The 15,237-nt window shown below is 39.9% G+C and overlaps 1 protein-coding gene across 1 annotated transcript in view; it reads right to left on the bottom strand.

Annotated features, from left to right (window-relative positions):
• Positions 1 to 15,237, bottom strand: part of EBF2 (EBF transcription factor 2) — a 252,512-nt gene that overhangs the window by 225,929 nt on the left and 11,346 nt on the right. The window contains exon 6 of the mRNA XM_031949646.1: positions 9,350 to 9,418. Coding sequence (XP_031805506.1) covers positions 9,350 to 9,418 — 69 coding nt within the window. The remainder of the gene's footprint in view (positions 1 to 9,349; positions 9,419 to 15,237) is intronic.

The raw sequence follows: 15,237 nt of genomic DNA, 5'->3' as shown, positions 1-15,237 counted from the left end.
ATGACACCAGAATCGCCACCGTGGCTTTAGGGACTTGCCCAGGTTCCCAGGGGCCAAAGCCAAGACTTGAACGCAGGTCTCCCGTCTCCGAATCTCGCTCTGCATCAGAAGTGGGGCTCCAGTCTCCCGTGAGGGAGGCGGCATGACAGGTGGGCCTAGGATCTCCTCCCACAGCCTCCTCACTCACTCCCCCACCCCACGGATATCTCCAGCCTCCAATGCAAAGTGTTAAATCTGAGAGAGGAAACGCACGGCTAGATCAGGGGAAAGAGGAATGAAACATATGTTTCGTTGGAGCTGGGGAGTTGATGAGGCAGAGAGCTGCAGAAAGGGGGTGTGCCAGATGGCAGGAGAAGGTACAGGGGAGAACACCCTGGTTCCAGCAACGGCAGGGAGAGCAGATGTAGGAGCTGAGGAGGGGGAGGATGGGAAGAGGGTCCATCAGGCTGGAGGGTAAAGGACCCGCACACACAGGGAGGAAGCCCAGGGAAAGCCCAGCCCTGGATGCATCAATGGGAGCAGACCTTTGGGTCCGAGTTTTTGCTAACATTTGAAGTTTAGAGCAGAAAAATCTAGTTAATCACTTCCTATTAAAGGGGGAGGAGACTGAGGCTTGGAGAAATGATGTGGCTCCTTCCTAGGGTCACAGGGATAGACATTGCACCTCTTTCAACCTCAGTTTTCCCAGTGTTACTATGTAAAATGGGGAGAACGATACATGGAATATCTCCCTGATACAGCTGTTCATAGTCACCGAGAGAGATAGTTCTTAAATGTTTACAGAGTACTTTATGCATATTATCTCATTCAATCCCCACAACGACCCAGTAAGGATTATTGTAGGAGATATTATTATCCCCATTTTACAGGAGAGGAAACAGAGGCAGAGGTTAAGTTAACAAGGTCACACCGCTAGCGTCTGAGGCAGGGTTTGAATTCCAAGGCTAATCTCCAAGTACCGTATCACCTCACTGCCTCAAAGGACCACAAATCTAGAATTAGCAGCTGCTCATGGCTCCTCTAGTCCAACTCCCTTATTCTTGCAGAGGAGAAAACTGAGGCCAAAAAATATTAGTTTTATCTTTTGTCTTTTAACTATTAGTCTTCTCTTGATATCAGGATAATTGCCTTGAATCTAGATCCTTTGACCCCAAATCCAACCTGCATGTAAAATCTTAAGATCCTGAATTTAAATCTTTGGGGGTAACTAGTCCAGCCTCTATCCATAAAGATTTGGAAACTGAGTCCCAGAGAAGTCAAATGATTGATCCAAGGTCACATGGCTAAAAGATGTCCAAAACAGGGTTCAAACACAGGTCTTCTGATTCTACATCAGTCTAAAGAGAAGCAATTCCCAATCCTTTTCACTTGAGTATGCTCCCCCAAGACACGTAGGGATTGCCTCCATTAAAATAGAATTATCATTTGGGATTTCAAACACAAAGAAAGGAGCCTTGGAAGTTTATGGGTTATTAGGATCCATAAGAATCTTAGCACTCTAAGCCAAGGGGATGTTAGTAAGTGTGTAACAAAGAGTTTCTGGAAAACACACACACGTACCATAGGACACACTTTCAAGACATTGTTAACCTCTTCTCCATCACGTCATAATACATCATCAGACAATCAACAAAACACTACACTGAGCCCCAATTGTTGCCAGTTTCCAGGGTGCAAATCAGCGCCTAGATCTGGCCCCTAACATTTTACCAATGAGGTTCCTAAATCCAGAAAAATTAGGTGACCTGACCAAGACTACATGGGTAATAGGTGACCAAGCAGAGCTGTCAGTTTAAGTCCCTCCCCCCCAATTCCCAATGTCACAGTCGATTTATTCTGCTAGGTTTTCTTTCTCATCCACTCTTCTCCTTAGAAGAAGCTTCCAGCCAAGGAACAGGCAACTGGAGGCAGGGCAGAAAAAAGCCATATATCATAAGCAGGGCCACATTCCTGCTCCTATCGGAAACCACAAATGTAAATATGTCCAAGCCTTTATATTTATCCCCACACACACCAGGCTGCTAATCAGAGGCAGAGTCCTGGATGAGAACTGCCTGCAAGGAGATGATTTTGCTCAGCCAGGAACTTTGAACTTTATTCAAAACATTAATGAGCCCAAGGTTATGGCTTTTCAGAAGTTTTTGTCCCTGTGTCCCACTCGTTGTTAGAAGCAGGACACTGCTCTGATTCATCATCCAGGGTTCACAGGACCCAAAATGGAGGAAGGCAGCTTAGAAATCAGTCCATCTTACAAAGGGGGAAACCGAGGCCCCAGGAGAAGGGAAGATAGCTCACATTTCTAGAGTATTGTAGAGTTTGTCAAGTGTGTGATCGACATAACATATCTGAGGTCATCCAGGCACCAGAACCAAGATTCGGATGCATTGCTCTTAGAGCACAGTTTTTCTCCTGTTACTATCAGATCATGAATTCACTTAATTCTAAGCATAGATAAGACTGATATTCCACAGTCATAGAACTAGAGCTGGAATAGACATAAAAAGATTATGTAATGAAGATGATGATTTAAAATACTTTAAGATTAGCAAGCACATTATCTTATCCAATCCTCAGCTAGTCCAGCCAGTCCAGATGAGAAAATTGACATTCAGACTCTTAGTGACTTGTTCAGGCCTCTGACCCCAAAATCAGGCTTCCCTTCTCTACAGAATGCTGCTTTCCTTTCATCCAACAAATCTCTATTGAAAAGACAACTGAAAACTTAACCTATAACTATATAATATGTTACATATGATGTATAGTTTTTGTGTTTTATATATGTGTGTTGTATTGATATGTATGATATTTATATATATAATGATAATATTTATTTTATATAATATATACGAAAATAATATATAATTATATATAATGTATACTAAAATAATATATATAATTCTATATTTTATATAATAATAATAATATAAATATAATATATATAATAATATATTATTATATATAATAATATAGAATTATACATAATATGTACTAAAATTATATATATAAGTATATATTATATATAATAATATACCATGTGTGTATGTGTGTGTGTGTGCATCTCAGATGTAATCATAATTCTGAAAATCTAGATGATATGAAGAGATGTTTGAGTACCCCTCTCCTTAATGGACAATATCAGAAAAGAAGCTATGGGATTAGCCAATGCATTGAAATCATTCCATAAAATCACGACTGATAATCACCCTGTCCTGATTGGAAAGAGTACAGAGCTCCTAGTGGAATAGAGCAAAGAAAATCTGTAAACAACAGCAAAGAGGCAAATGGTCCTCTGGGTCCTTGGTGGAGGTTCTAATATTATTTGTATCATTTTCACGCTGGTGGAGAAGTGGATCGCCCTCCCAACAGCAGCAGGGGCCAGGACTCCTTCTAGAGCACAGACTTTATTGGAGGGATTTCATCAAAGCCTAGATGACCACTCGCCAACATTGTCAAGGGAATCATTCTTCAGATCTGAGCTGCCCTGAATGGCTCCTGCTCCCAACCTTCTGATCTTGACTTTCCATGATTCTGTGATAGGTTTGGAACTAGCTGAGATCATAAAATCATTGATATGGCGCGCCAAAGGACTTCCAAAATCATCTCAGTTTCCCGGAGAGAAAAGTGAAAGTCAGAAAGTGGAAGCGGTCAGGCCGTTGTCATACAACTGGAAAACTAGGAGCAGAGTTGGAACTCAAGTTGCAGCCTCAGAGGCCAAGGCTCCTTCCAGGATCCCACTCCACCCCTCTAGCCCCACAATTCATCCTGACTGTCCCTCGATGATACTGCAGAAAGGGTTAGAAATCACTGTTTTCTTCTATGGACAAAGGCACACAAACACCCAAACGCACACACGTACACCCCAAGCACACCCCCAAAGACGATGGAGGAAGCCAGACTGCTTCTTCGAGAGAACAATATTTTCAAAACAAAAACCCTCTGATAAACAAGCGAAACAAACGCATCTGTTTACAATAAAGTGTGTTCTCTTAAAACTCGCCAGTTTACAATACACTTTGGTATGTATGTTTCCGTGGGCAGACGTGCTGCATTTCGGAAGTAACACGTATTTTAAGTGACTCGGAGCCATCTCAGGGCCGTTTAACGGCCTACGAGATAGTAAAAATAAATGCCCCGGTCTCATAAAATGCCATGATAGGTTACCAAGAAACAACGTCTACCTTCTTGCGACAATCTCAGACTCTCCCGGCCCAACCATACATCCACCCAATGGGGCTATCCGCTACCCCCCTCAGAAATGTAAAGTTGGATAATTTCCTGCCTCTTGTATGTGCGTTGATATGAGAAAAAAAACAGACTCGGTGATATTTGTAGGGTGTATATTTCAGATTTTGTTTAAAAGTAAAAACTGAAGCTAAATCCTGAGTATGAATATAGGATGCAGGGTATTGGTTACCATTTATGGGTTGGAAAGCTTTTTTTAAGGTGGTTTACAGAGTGTTTATTGGTAGAGAAACGGTCTTGAAGTTGGAGTGCCTTTTGGAAAGATGAGCTGGTGAAAGGGACTAGATAGATAGCTCAGAGGGAGACTAAGATTTCCAGTTCTCAAAAAGCAGTAATGGACAGAGCTATACTTAGGCTGCCCCTAGAAGTGATATACAGAGCTGGAAGAGAAATTATCTAACCCAACAGACCTCCATTTTGCTGAAGGGGAAACTAAGGCACCAAAATGTTAAATGATCTGCTCAATATCCACCAGTATGAAGGGAAGACCCTATCACGGTCTTGAAATCTACTACCAATGAACTAACCCACTTTTTAGGAAGCTGTCCTCTGACTTTCAACCTCAGTAGTAGGGAGAAGTAGGGAGTCATTCCAGGTCTCACTAATATTTGCTTTTGGTTTGAGGTTAAAAAAAAACCCTCTAAGAAAGACAGAGAAGTGAGGCACTACTTTAGAGCTGAAGAGGTCTGGGGTTCAGTACTGGCTCATCTACTAACAAATACTAACAAAACTAATAAAAAAATATTTTTGACTAAATTTTTAGGCTCTTCCAGATTCAGTTTCCTTTTCTTTAAAAGGAAGAGATTCTATCAATATTTGAGAGATAAACAAAGATGGAATCAGTCAAAATGAAGACTGTGAAAAAGCTGGCACACTGATACCCTCTTGATAGAGCTATAAACCAACTGATCACTTCATGGAATTATTTAGGACTGATCATTTAAGCCAAGGACTATACTACCAGGGATAGCCCTCACAGAAGTCAAAGCCAGAAAAAAAGACTTCTATAGTCACAAAAACAGTCAAAAAATTGGGAACAAAATGGGTACCTTGAATTGGGAAATGGTGGTATTTATGCTACTTAAATTGAAATTTTATTCATTCGAAATTATGCTGAATAAAGTGAAGTGAGAATAATCAGAACAATTGATACAGCAACAGCAATATTATAAAGAAAGACTTAGCTACTCTGATCAACTCAATTACAAACCATAATGTCCAAAGGACTCAAGATGAAACATGCTATAACTACCACCAGTTAGAGAACTGATATGCTCAGAAAACAGATTGAAGTATATTTCTTTTATTTTTTTATTGAATATAGTTAGTGAAGAAATGCATGTTGCATGTTTTTACATAGTTTTTTATTTTTCTATCCTTTTCCAAGGATAGGGGAGGGTAAGAAGGCAAGAGGAAATTTGGAATTAAAACCAAAAAAGAGTTGATTTTAAAAAACAAATTATACTACTTGAATGTCATGGAATCGAATTGCTCACTAGAAAGATGAATGTGATGAATGCAGAGAAGCATGAGAAGATTTCTATGAACTGATGCAAAGTAAAGTAAATAGACCTAGGAAAACAATAAACACGAAGACTATAATAATATAAGTAGAAAGAACAACCCCAAGAAAGCAATGGAAACTTCCATGTTGATTATAATGACCAAATTTGGACCCAAAGAAAATCACTAGAAGGCGCTGCCCTAACTTTTTGCAGAGCTGGGGGACTATGAATGTGGAACATATGTCAGACTTTGAGGATGTGTTGGTTAATATTTTTTTTCCTCTCTGCAGTCTTTGATGTAAGTGACAAGAGAGAGCATGATCTAGTGAATAGAGAACCTGACTAGGTTCAAGTTCTCCTTCTGACACATGCTTAGCCACATCTTTTCATTTCCAAGAACTCTGGGTTACTTTTTTAAAGACTATAAATTTCAGATAATATATTGCTATGCAATGACAGAGGGAGTTTCCTTATTTGCCAATGCCAATGAAATCACAGGACCATGCCTACCCCAGTCTCCACCCAATAAGGAATGGCTCTCAACAAGGGGAAGGTGGGGACATATTGAGAAATGTGGGTGATATAAAAACAAAAGAGTGATAAAAACTATTTTTAAAAAGAAACAATGAATATAAGGAATTTGCAGAGACATAACATGGGCAGGTTTGACAAACCAATGCAGATTGAAGTCCTCAGAACCTAGAGAACAATAAATATAATGACTATAATGATGTTTATAAAGATTAATTGTAGGGATCAATCTCAGTGTAGAATGGCTGATGAAACACATCTCTCTCTCTTAACTAGGATTTTGAAATTGTGAGAACATTACCTAACCTATCAGATTTGATCTTTGCATTGGTTGTTGGATTCATGTAAGTTTGTCTTGTTACAAGAAAGGGTTGATGGAAGGAAAGGACAGACAGATTATTGGGAAATGATAATGCCATAAAACAAAAAGAATCTATCCAAAATATTTAAATAAAATGAGGGAAGAAATAGGCCTTACGCTTTCTAATAAAGATGGAATGGACTCAAAGGGAAGTTTAAAATGTAAGTTTTTGCACATGGTTGATATAAGAATTTGTCTTGCTTGACTATGTATAAAAAGGTGTTTTTCTTGATGTCTCATTAGGCTGTTAGAGGGAGTGAGAGGGAATGTGGATCTTTCTTTAAAATTTTTTTAATAAAATGAGAGATTTGAATGGAATGCTCTTTAAGATCTTTCCATCTCTATAAGTCTATGATTTTGTTCATATATTCTGAGAAAGACCAATTAAGATTGCAAACAACCTTCTGAAACTGAGTTGCATTCAGTGACATAGGGAGAAGACTGATTTAGAATCAAGCTCATGGATTTTAATACCAATGTGACCTTAGGGTCATCTATACAATTACAAGGTGATCTCTGTGGTCCTTCAAGGCCAAACTGTAAATAACCTTACATCTTGGAAAGACATCCTTATTGTTCCACCCTCTTTTCCCAAGAGTCTCTGGGCCTGTGATGAACCTGGCTCCAGGAAGTTCCTGAGATTTCAAATCAGAGTGAAGAGACCTCAGAAGGCACCTCTTAAGCCATGCAGTAGCACCCTTTCCAACTTTCTTGGCTGATGGTCTTTCAATGCCTATCTTGGGATAGGATTGTGACAGGTCCTAGAAAGTGTCTAAAGTTGACACTGGGATTCGGGGAAGGGAATTGAGGAAGAGTACCCCAAATGACCTCTTTAAGGGCACCGAAGCAGGAGCTGGGCAAACTCTGATTTTATCTTTGGCTTCCTCTTCCCATGTTGTAATGTCCGCAATGAAAGTCGGAAGAGAGCCAGGATTATGATTTTAGACTCAGAACTCAGCAGACTATTAGTGCTCTCCATTTAGTCTAAACAGAAGCTATGCTAACTTTGATCTCAAGGTTCCCTTACTGGACCAGACTGGAAACTCAAATGTTAAATCTTAGAGAACCGCAAGGGACCTTGGTGGCCATCAAGTGTCCAAGCAACATGGGAGAGGTATCCTGACTCTAACACACCCAGCCAGTGATCCAGCCTAGACTCATGGCCCTCCAAGGCAGAAGATGACATTTGCTCTTGGAGAAACCCTTTCCATTCTTGATCTGAAGCTTTTCCTGACATTCAGCCTAAATTTGTCTCTTTCTCACCTGCTTTTCCTAGCTGTGCCCTTTGGGGCCAAACTGAACATGCCTTATTCCTCTTCCAAATGACTTCTGAACATGTCTCCCAAAGCCTTCTCTTCAAGGAAACCTCTTCCCCAGGAAGAACAATCAAGGGCTGAGGTTAACAACTGATAGCAATGAAACTCAACCTGTGAACCTGACAAAGCTTGGATTTGTTACAAGGGGTTCATTTTATGGTAATGAGGCAAAATAATAAATAGTCAGACCAACCTTCTCTAGACTGAATGTGTCTTATTCATTACTGTGTAAGACTATAGACCTGTGATTTCCCTAAAATGGGGAACTCCTTGTGTGGGAAATTTCCTTCACAGATGAAAATCAATAGCTCTTCTATAACTTATAGTATTAGTACTACAACATCATGCGTGACTCTTTTCCAAAAGTATATAGAGTTGCTGTGATTAAAAGAGATTGGGACCTGAGATTTCACTGGTCTAGGTAGCTAGTTTGTTCTGCAACTTATAGTCTTTAAGAGATATTTTTGTGGTGATGAGAAGCTAAATGATTTACCCAAGAACACAGAGGCAGTATATTTCAGAAGTAGGACTTGAATCCAGTTCTTCCTGGCTCCCAGTCTATTTCTGCATCTGTTACACTAAGCTGCCTCTCATGTAGCTATTAAAATACAAATTTATTCCAAAGTGTTACTGAATTCATAATAGCTTTTTATCAACTCAATCAATATGCTAACTGTAATACAACTCTCATGTGAAATGTGGAGGAGTTTTTCTTTTTTCAAGGGGGCCCTATTTCTTGCAAAGGCTGAGAATTTGTGATCTAAAGAATGAAAAAGGACTGGGAGATGGGGAACAGGAAATGGGTTTTCCTCAGGATTTTACAGTCTCAGAAGAATGATTTTGTTTGTCTTTGCTGGTTTGCTTAGCTCGATTTCCCATGTTACAAAAAAGCAAAATATATAATATGGCGAGTCATCGTCCAAACCTTGGCCCAAAAGAATCTTTCCCCATTAGAACACGGCACAGACAGCAGCTCTCAGCTCAGCATCCCAAGAGAAAACAGAAGACCAGATTCAATGGAGTTCCCCTCCCCCAAAACCTCAAAATAAGTTTGGCCTAAATACTCTTTGAGCCCAACCACAACCCCTCAACTCACTAACAAGGGCAGTGGCTAAACCCTGAAATGATTCCCTTTCTAGGATGCTACCGGATCCCTGTAGGTTGGAAGAGAACACTCTCGACACAAATCACCGACACTGAAATTAGCGGGCAGGGAAGGGAAATCAAGAGTACATGTAAAAGTAGGATTCCCCCAAGCTTCCACTTTTTCCAGAGCCCTGCAGGCTTCTCAGTACCTACCTAACAACAGAAGAACCAGGAGATAACAAACATCCTCGAACTTCATGAGGAAAAGGGAGGGGGGGGGAATTCATTTGAGAAACATTTTTCCCTACCTGTCGATGATGACTGGGTCTGAAGGAGTCTCATTGCGATTGCCACAGCTCTTCTTTTCACAGCACCGACTGCAGGAAATGGAGGGGAAAGAAACAAAAATAAACTGAAATACACATGATTCAAGGGCCCCTGGTTGTCCCCAGAGCAATCACTGAAGATGGCAAGCTCCCACCCACCCTCCGGCTCACGCCAATTCTAATTGAATCACAAACAGTCCTGAGCCTTGGGTGCAAAAGGGTGATGAGCCATGAGCCAGAATGACCCTGGGGCCTTGACCTAACTCTGGCACGAACCTGCTAAGTGACAGTATGCAAGTCACTTCCCTTTTCTGAATTTGTCTTCCCCAGAAGGAAGGTGCTGCACTGGAGTCCCTAGAATCCCTTCTAGCTTTGTCATTCTTTGAATCTGGGACTTTATTTTGCAAACTCCTAAAGGGTGAGGATGGTAAGGATTCTTTATCTACCCATGAAGAGCCTCATGCAATACTAGACACATAGTAGATGAAGGAAGGAAGGAAGGAAGGAAGGAAGGAAGGAAGGAAGGAAGGAAGGAAGGAAGGAAGGAAGGAAGGAAGGAAGGAAGGAAGAGGAAGGAAGGAAGAATCAATGCTAATAATGGGAGACCGTGCTATGGCTGATCAAGTCATATCAGTTTAGCTTTAAAATGTCTTATGTACATTTCCAGAGTGATAGATGCACCTTTCTAATTGGAGTTAGTTTAGGCTAATACAACAAATAAGCAAAAAAACAAAAACAATTTGCAGGAAGCAAGCACTGGCCACCTTGACAGTAGCAGAAAGTAGACAGAAATGTGCTGGACATTAGAGAAAGTTCATTTCCTCAATTTAGCAAGCATTTATCAATCATCCACTCTGTATAGATATGATTGGTCCAGGGTCAGACTTTGTTAAGATTAATTCACAAAGAAGGCAATATAGAGCTGAAAGTATGATTATAAAACCTTACTCACAAATATAAGAAAGACCTCAGAGGTCCCTTAACCGAGAACAGACATTATTTGTTTTATTCAAATATGGAGATCAGGAAGAAGTTGGGGCCTAGAGATGGTATGAAAATTAGGAAAAACTGACTGAGGAATCTTTCTAGATTCATTCCAATTCTTTCTCTACTTGAACCCTATATTCCAACCAAACACCCGGCTTGTTTTGCCCCCCAACTTGGAATTCCATTTCCCACCTATGAACCTTTGCAAAAAGTGATCTCCATTCTCGAATACTTTCCCTCTAAGAATCCTTAGATTATTTCAAGGCTCAGTTCCAGTGCCACCAACTAACCTGCAGGGAATTTCCTGACCCACTTAGTTATTAGTACCCTCTCCTTCATCCTCAAATTATCATACACTTATATATCTACAACTCTTGGCTTGCAGTGCTTGAAATACAGGAAGTACTTTATTTTTTTTTCATTCATTTAATTCATCACCTCTCTCCAAGTAGAGCTGTGGGGGTTTTTACTCATTTATTTTGTATCTCTAATGCTTATTTTGATTTTTTACACATATTAGTAATGTGGTAAATATTTATTGAATTAAATTAGATCAGATTGCTTATCAAAAAAAGTAAAATATGCCCAGTTCAAGCAACACCTGAGAACTTCAGCCAAATAATCAAAGGAAACTAGATGGGGGTATAAATTGGAGACCCAATTCAACAACTATTTATGAAAACCTACTATGTGCCAGGCCCTATGCTAAGGGCTGTGGGTTTAGAGACATAGCCCACCATGTTATCTGTCCCTCGTTCAAAGAAACTCCAGACTTCCAAGTCTGTCCTGGCTATTTTCAACCACACAGTCTACAGCCTACACTCACTCTGGCCCTGGTGTTATTACCATATTGGGGAACTGTTCAGATTTGGCCAGGGATGTAATTCTGAAATGGCTGAAATAGAAAACAAAACAAAACAAAACAAAACCTGTTGTCCATACCGAACGAGGAAAAAGTTAGCCACCATCCACTGGCCAGTGATTTTGACAATAGTGAGAAGCTATGTAGCAAGAGGGATGGACATGAATCCAGAAGGCTTTGGGTGAAATCCTTCCTGACCATGAGCAAGTCCCTTAAGTTCTCAAGGCCAGGGTTTCCCCATTTGGAAAAAATAATAGATTTGGAGAGGATGGCATCTTAATCCCTTCCAACTCTACGTCTCCCATCCCATAATTCTAAGTCTTATGGACTATTTTACAGAGCAGGATAATAAGACACAGAGAGAAGTGCCTTACTCCTAAATCAACCAACTCCTTCCATTCACTGTCATCTGTTTACACTCTACCCCACTCCCAACCTCCATTACTACCTTGAATCAAAAACAGATCTACTCTTCCATACCAGGATAGATAGATTTAATAAATGAGGAACTATAATTTTAAAGAGCCCTGATTGTGAAATATACCAGAGAAAGTCAAGTTAACTCGTTTCAACAAATATATATTGTCTAGTCTGCATGTACGAGGACATGGAGAGACATTATGAGAAATAAGATGAGACCCTACCCTCCCGGGCTGTACAAACTGACAGATGCTATGAACTTTCATTAGATAGGCTCTTGAGAACTTTCACCAAATCAGCTAAAAATAAAAGAAAAAACCTTCTGAAAAGACAAAGTTAACTACAGGAATAAAAAAAAGATATCTTGCCTATTGCCTTGGAAATTACATTAGTTCTTATTTTTAAATTTTCAATCCAACCCAAGATTAATACTAATAAAAATTCTGGTTCTCTCTCTCTCTCTCTCTCTCTCTCTCTCTCTCTCTCTCTCTCTCTCTCTCTCTGTCTCATTCCTTTATTTCTCCCATTACTCTAATAATATTTACATCCTCATAATGTCGAGCAGCAATGGCAATCACTCAAGAAGTCTCAGGATTCAAATCATGCAGCTCCATTCCCAAGAAACTCAGGACCATCAACCTGGATTATCTCAGCTGACATCATCAACATGTCAACTGACCCCAGAGTGGGCATGACTGCTGAGCTAGCTGCATGAGATTTCAGAAAGAAAACACACACAGAGAGCAATGTCAAAATGGGCCCATCTGCTTAACTTTATCAGGAACAGTTCTGAGGAGGACGAGTGAGTTTGCAAAATTCCTCAGCTGAATTCAGTTGCCTTTCCATGGGGATTTCCTCAGGAGGAGAAGAAAAACAGATAAAAATGTAAGACCGGTGCCAGAAGAGTATAATTGTGGGGGATTAACTTTGAAGAAGCAAATCAAATTCGAATATAAGAGGGTGGGTCTTTGTACCGGGACCCCATTAGATTTTCAAAATCATAACTGAATTTTTAAAATCCTTTTAATTTGGAATTTATATACACAGAAATTTTCATAGTGCCTGGCACATATTAAGTAAATAATAAATGTTTATTGAACTAATATTGAATTAAAGAATAATCATAAAAGTAATTCCCAGCAATACTCAAGAAAGGGTAGGATTCCTTCTCTGAATCTCTGTTTCCTACTCTGTGAAATGGGAATCATAGTCTTTGCTTTCCATTCCCCATTCTCATCTCATAGGAATTTAAAAATCTTAAAGCACTGTATGAGTATGAATTGTTATTATCAATTTTTCAAACGGTAATAAAATGCCTCCTCCATCAGCTGGGCTTAATTCTGATTTGTTTCAAAAATGAAATCTAAGCCTGTTCACCTATGTTTCTTCTAATCCTTAGCTATCTGCTACATAAAGCCTTTCCTAATTCTGTTTTAGCTTCAAGAGACACAGTAGATAGAGTGCCAGGAAGACTTGAATTCAATCTGGCCCCTTATCAGCTATGTGGCTCTGGGCAAGTGGCTGAATACTGGTTGCCTCAGTTTCTTCATCTGTAAAATGCTGGAGAAGCAAACAGCAAACTGCTCTAGTATCTTTGCCAAGAAAACCTCAAATTGGGTCAGAAAGAATCAGACAGGACTGAATAACAATCCTTCTCCTCCATCCTGCCCTCTACCAGGTAATGTCTCTATCTCCCAAATTACCTTATATGTACTTAAATATATTTTATATAGCCTTCTATATGCACATATATCCCTTCCCCAATAGAATATAACTTCCTGTAGGGCAGGACCAATTCCTTTGTTGTTTTTATCTCCCATGCCTCGAATATAATATAGGGATTTGCAAGCACATTAAGAAATGCTTATTAATCTATTATGGCATTAAAGCAGAAGCTTTAGTTCACAAATTTAGTGCTGGAAGAAGGGGAAGAGAATAAATTTTTATTAAGTTCCTACTCTGTTTGAGGCCCTTAACAAATATTTCATCTGAGCTCACAATATTCCTGGGAGGGTAAAAACTACTCTTATTCCTGCTTTAAAGTGGAAGAAACTGCCCAGGATTCCATAGGGTGTAAGCATCTAAGGCTACATTTGAACTCAGGTCTTCCTGACTCCAGGCCTGGGGCTCCAGTTGCCCATCTGACTTCTTAGAAGTCATAGAATCACAAGATTTAGAACTAGAAAACAGAGACCATCTAGCCCAGTTCTCTTACTTTGCAGGGAAGAAAACAGTGGTCCAAGGAAATTAAAGTACCTTTCCAAGTTCATACCAGTAGAAAATGGCAAAAAGAATTTGAATCCAGACCCTCTAAGAAGGGGTTTTTTTTTTTCCACCATACCACACCACTCCAATCAGGAACTATGAGTTTAGGCTCAGAGATTTGAGACTTCAGAGACTCAGATAATTCCCATGATTCTCCTCTTCACTAGGTATTACAGCTTGAGGCTGAAGGTGACCAGGTCTGAGCCCAGGATCAGGTTGATTTAGTATGAAATGCCAGGAAAAGGCTGAGAAACTAGTCCTTGGCCTGATTAAGACTGTTTGTGTGTTTATACCTAGCTAAGAGAAACTCTAGAGAGTCATCACTTTCCCTAGAAATAAAAATGAAAGTGGTTTCCCCATTGAGTCTGATGGTTTTGCTAACTCCTACAGTCCTCTATTCACCCCAGTCTCTGCAAGACTTTCACTCCCAGAACTTCTTTCATCCTCTCTCCCGACTAAGAAGAGTATTTGCTGGGTGAATGGGAAACGAAGTTGGAATACAGCTGGAGAGATACCACGGGGACTTTCATTCTGCTGAACCTGGCACAAAGAGCTGTGAACTTTGGTGCCAGGAGACCTGAATGCCCATCCCTACTATTCCACTGGCTAGCTGCATTCCTGTGGGCAGGGGATTTCCCCTCTCTGAACACAGAGGGTCATAAACAAAGTGCAAAAGAATCTCTTCTAATCCATGAGTTCTTAACCTGAGAAGTGAAGATGGATGGGGGAAGGTACATTTTAATTTTGACTAATTTTGGAAACCTATGTATCCTTCTTAATGTATCTAAAAACATTATTCTGAAAAGGTATCGGTAGATATTCCAGAATGCCATAGATACTATGAATACAATGAAATAAACATTTATGGAGCATCTACTCCATTAAAAGAAGCATTTATGTAGCATTTATTACCATGCCAGGGATTATGCTGAGCACTTTGCAATATTGTTTCATTTAATCCTCACAACAACCTTGACTCTAAATCCAGAATTTTATCTACCTAGCCACCTAGCTGTCTCATGACCCCCCAAAAATTTTTTTGAAAACCCCCATCTAATCCAAACCCAAGAGCATCAAGGTAGCATGTGCTCAGGTCTAGAATCAAAATCAAACTCATCTTCTTAAATTCAAATCTGGCCTCAAACTTGTACTAGCTGTGTGACCCTGGACAAATCACTTAATCCTGTCTGTCTCAGTTTCCCAGTCTGTAAAATGAGCTAGGGACATGGCAAACCACTGTAGTGTCTTTGCCAAGAAAATCGCAAATAGGGTCATGAAGAATTGGATGTAAGTGAAAACAACTACACAACAACAACGTCTAAACATTCCTTTTATA

The sequence above is a fragment of the Sarcophilus harrisii genome, chromosome 2 (assembly GCF_902635505.1).
Source record: "Sarcophilus harrisii chromosome 2, mSarHar1.11, whole genome shotgun sequence".
NCBI lineage: Eukaryota > Metazoa > Chordata > Mammalia > Dasyuromorphia > Dasyuridae > Sarcophilus > Sarcophilus harrisii.
The sequence above is the reverse complement of the archived record's forward strand: the minus strand, read 5'-3'. Positions and strand labels throughout refer to the sequence as shown.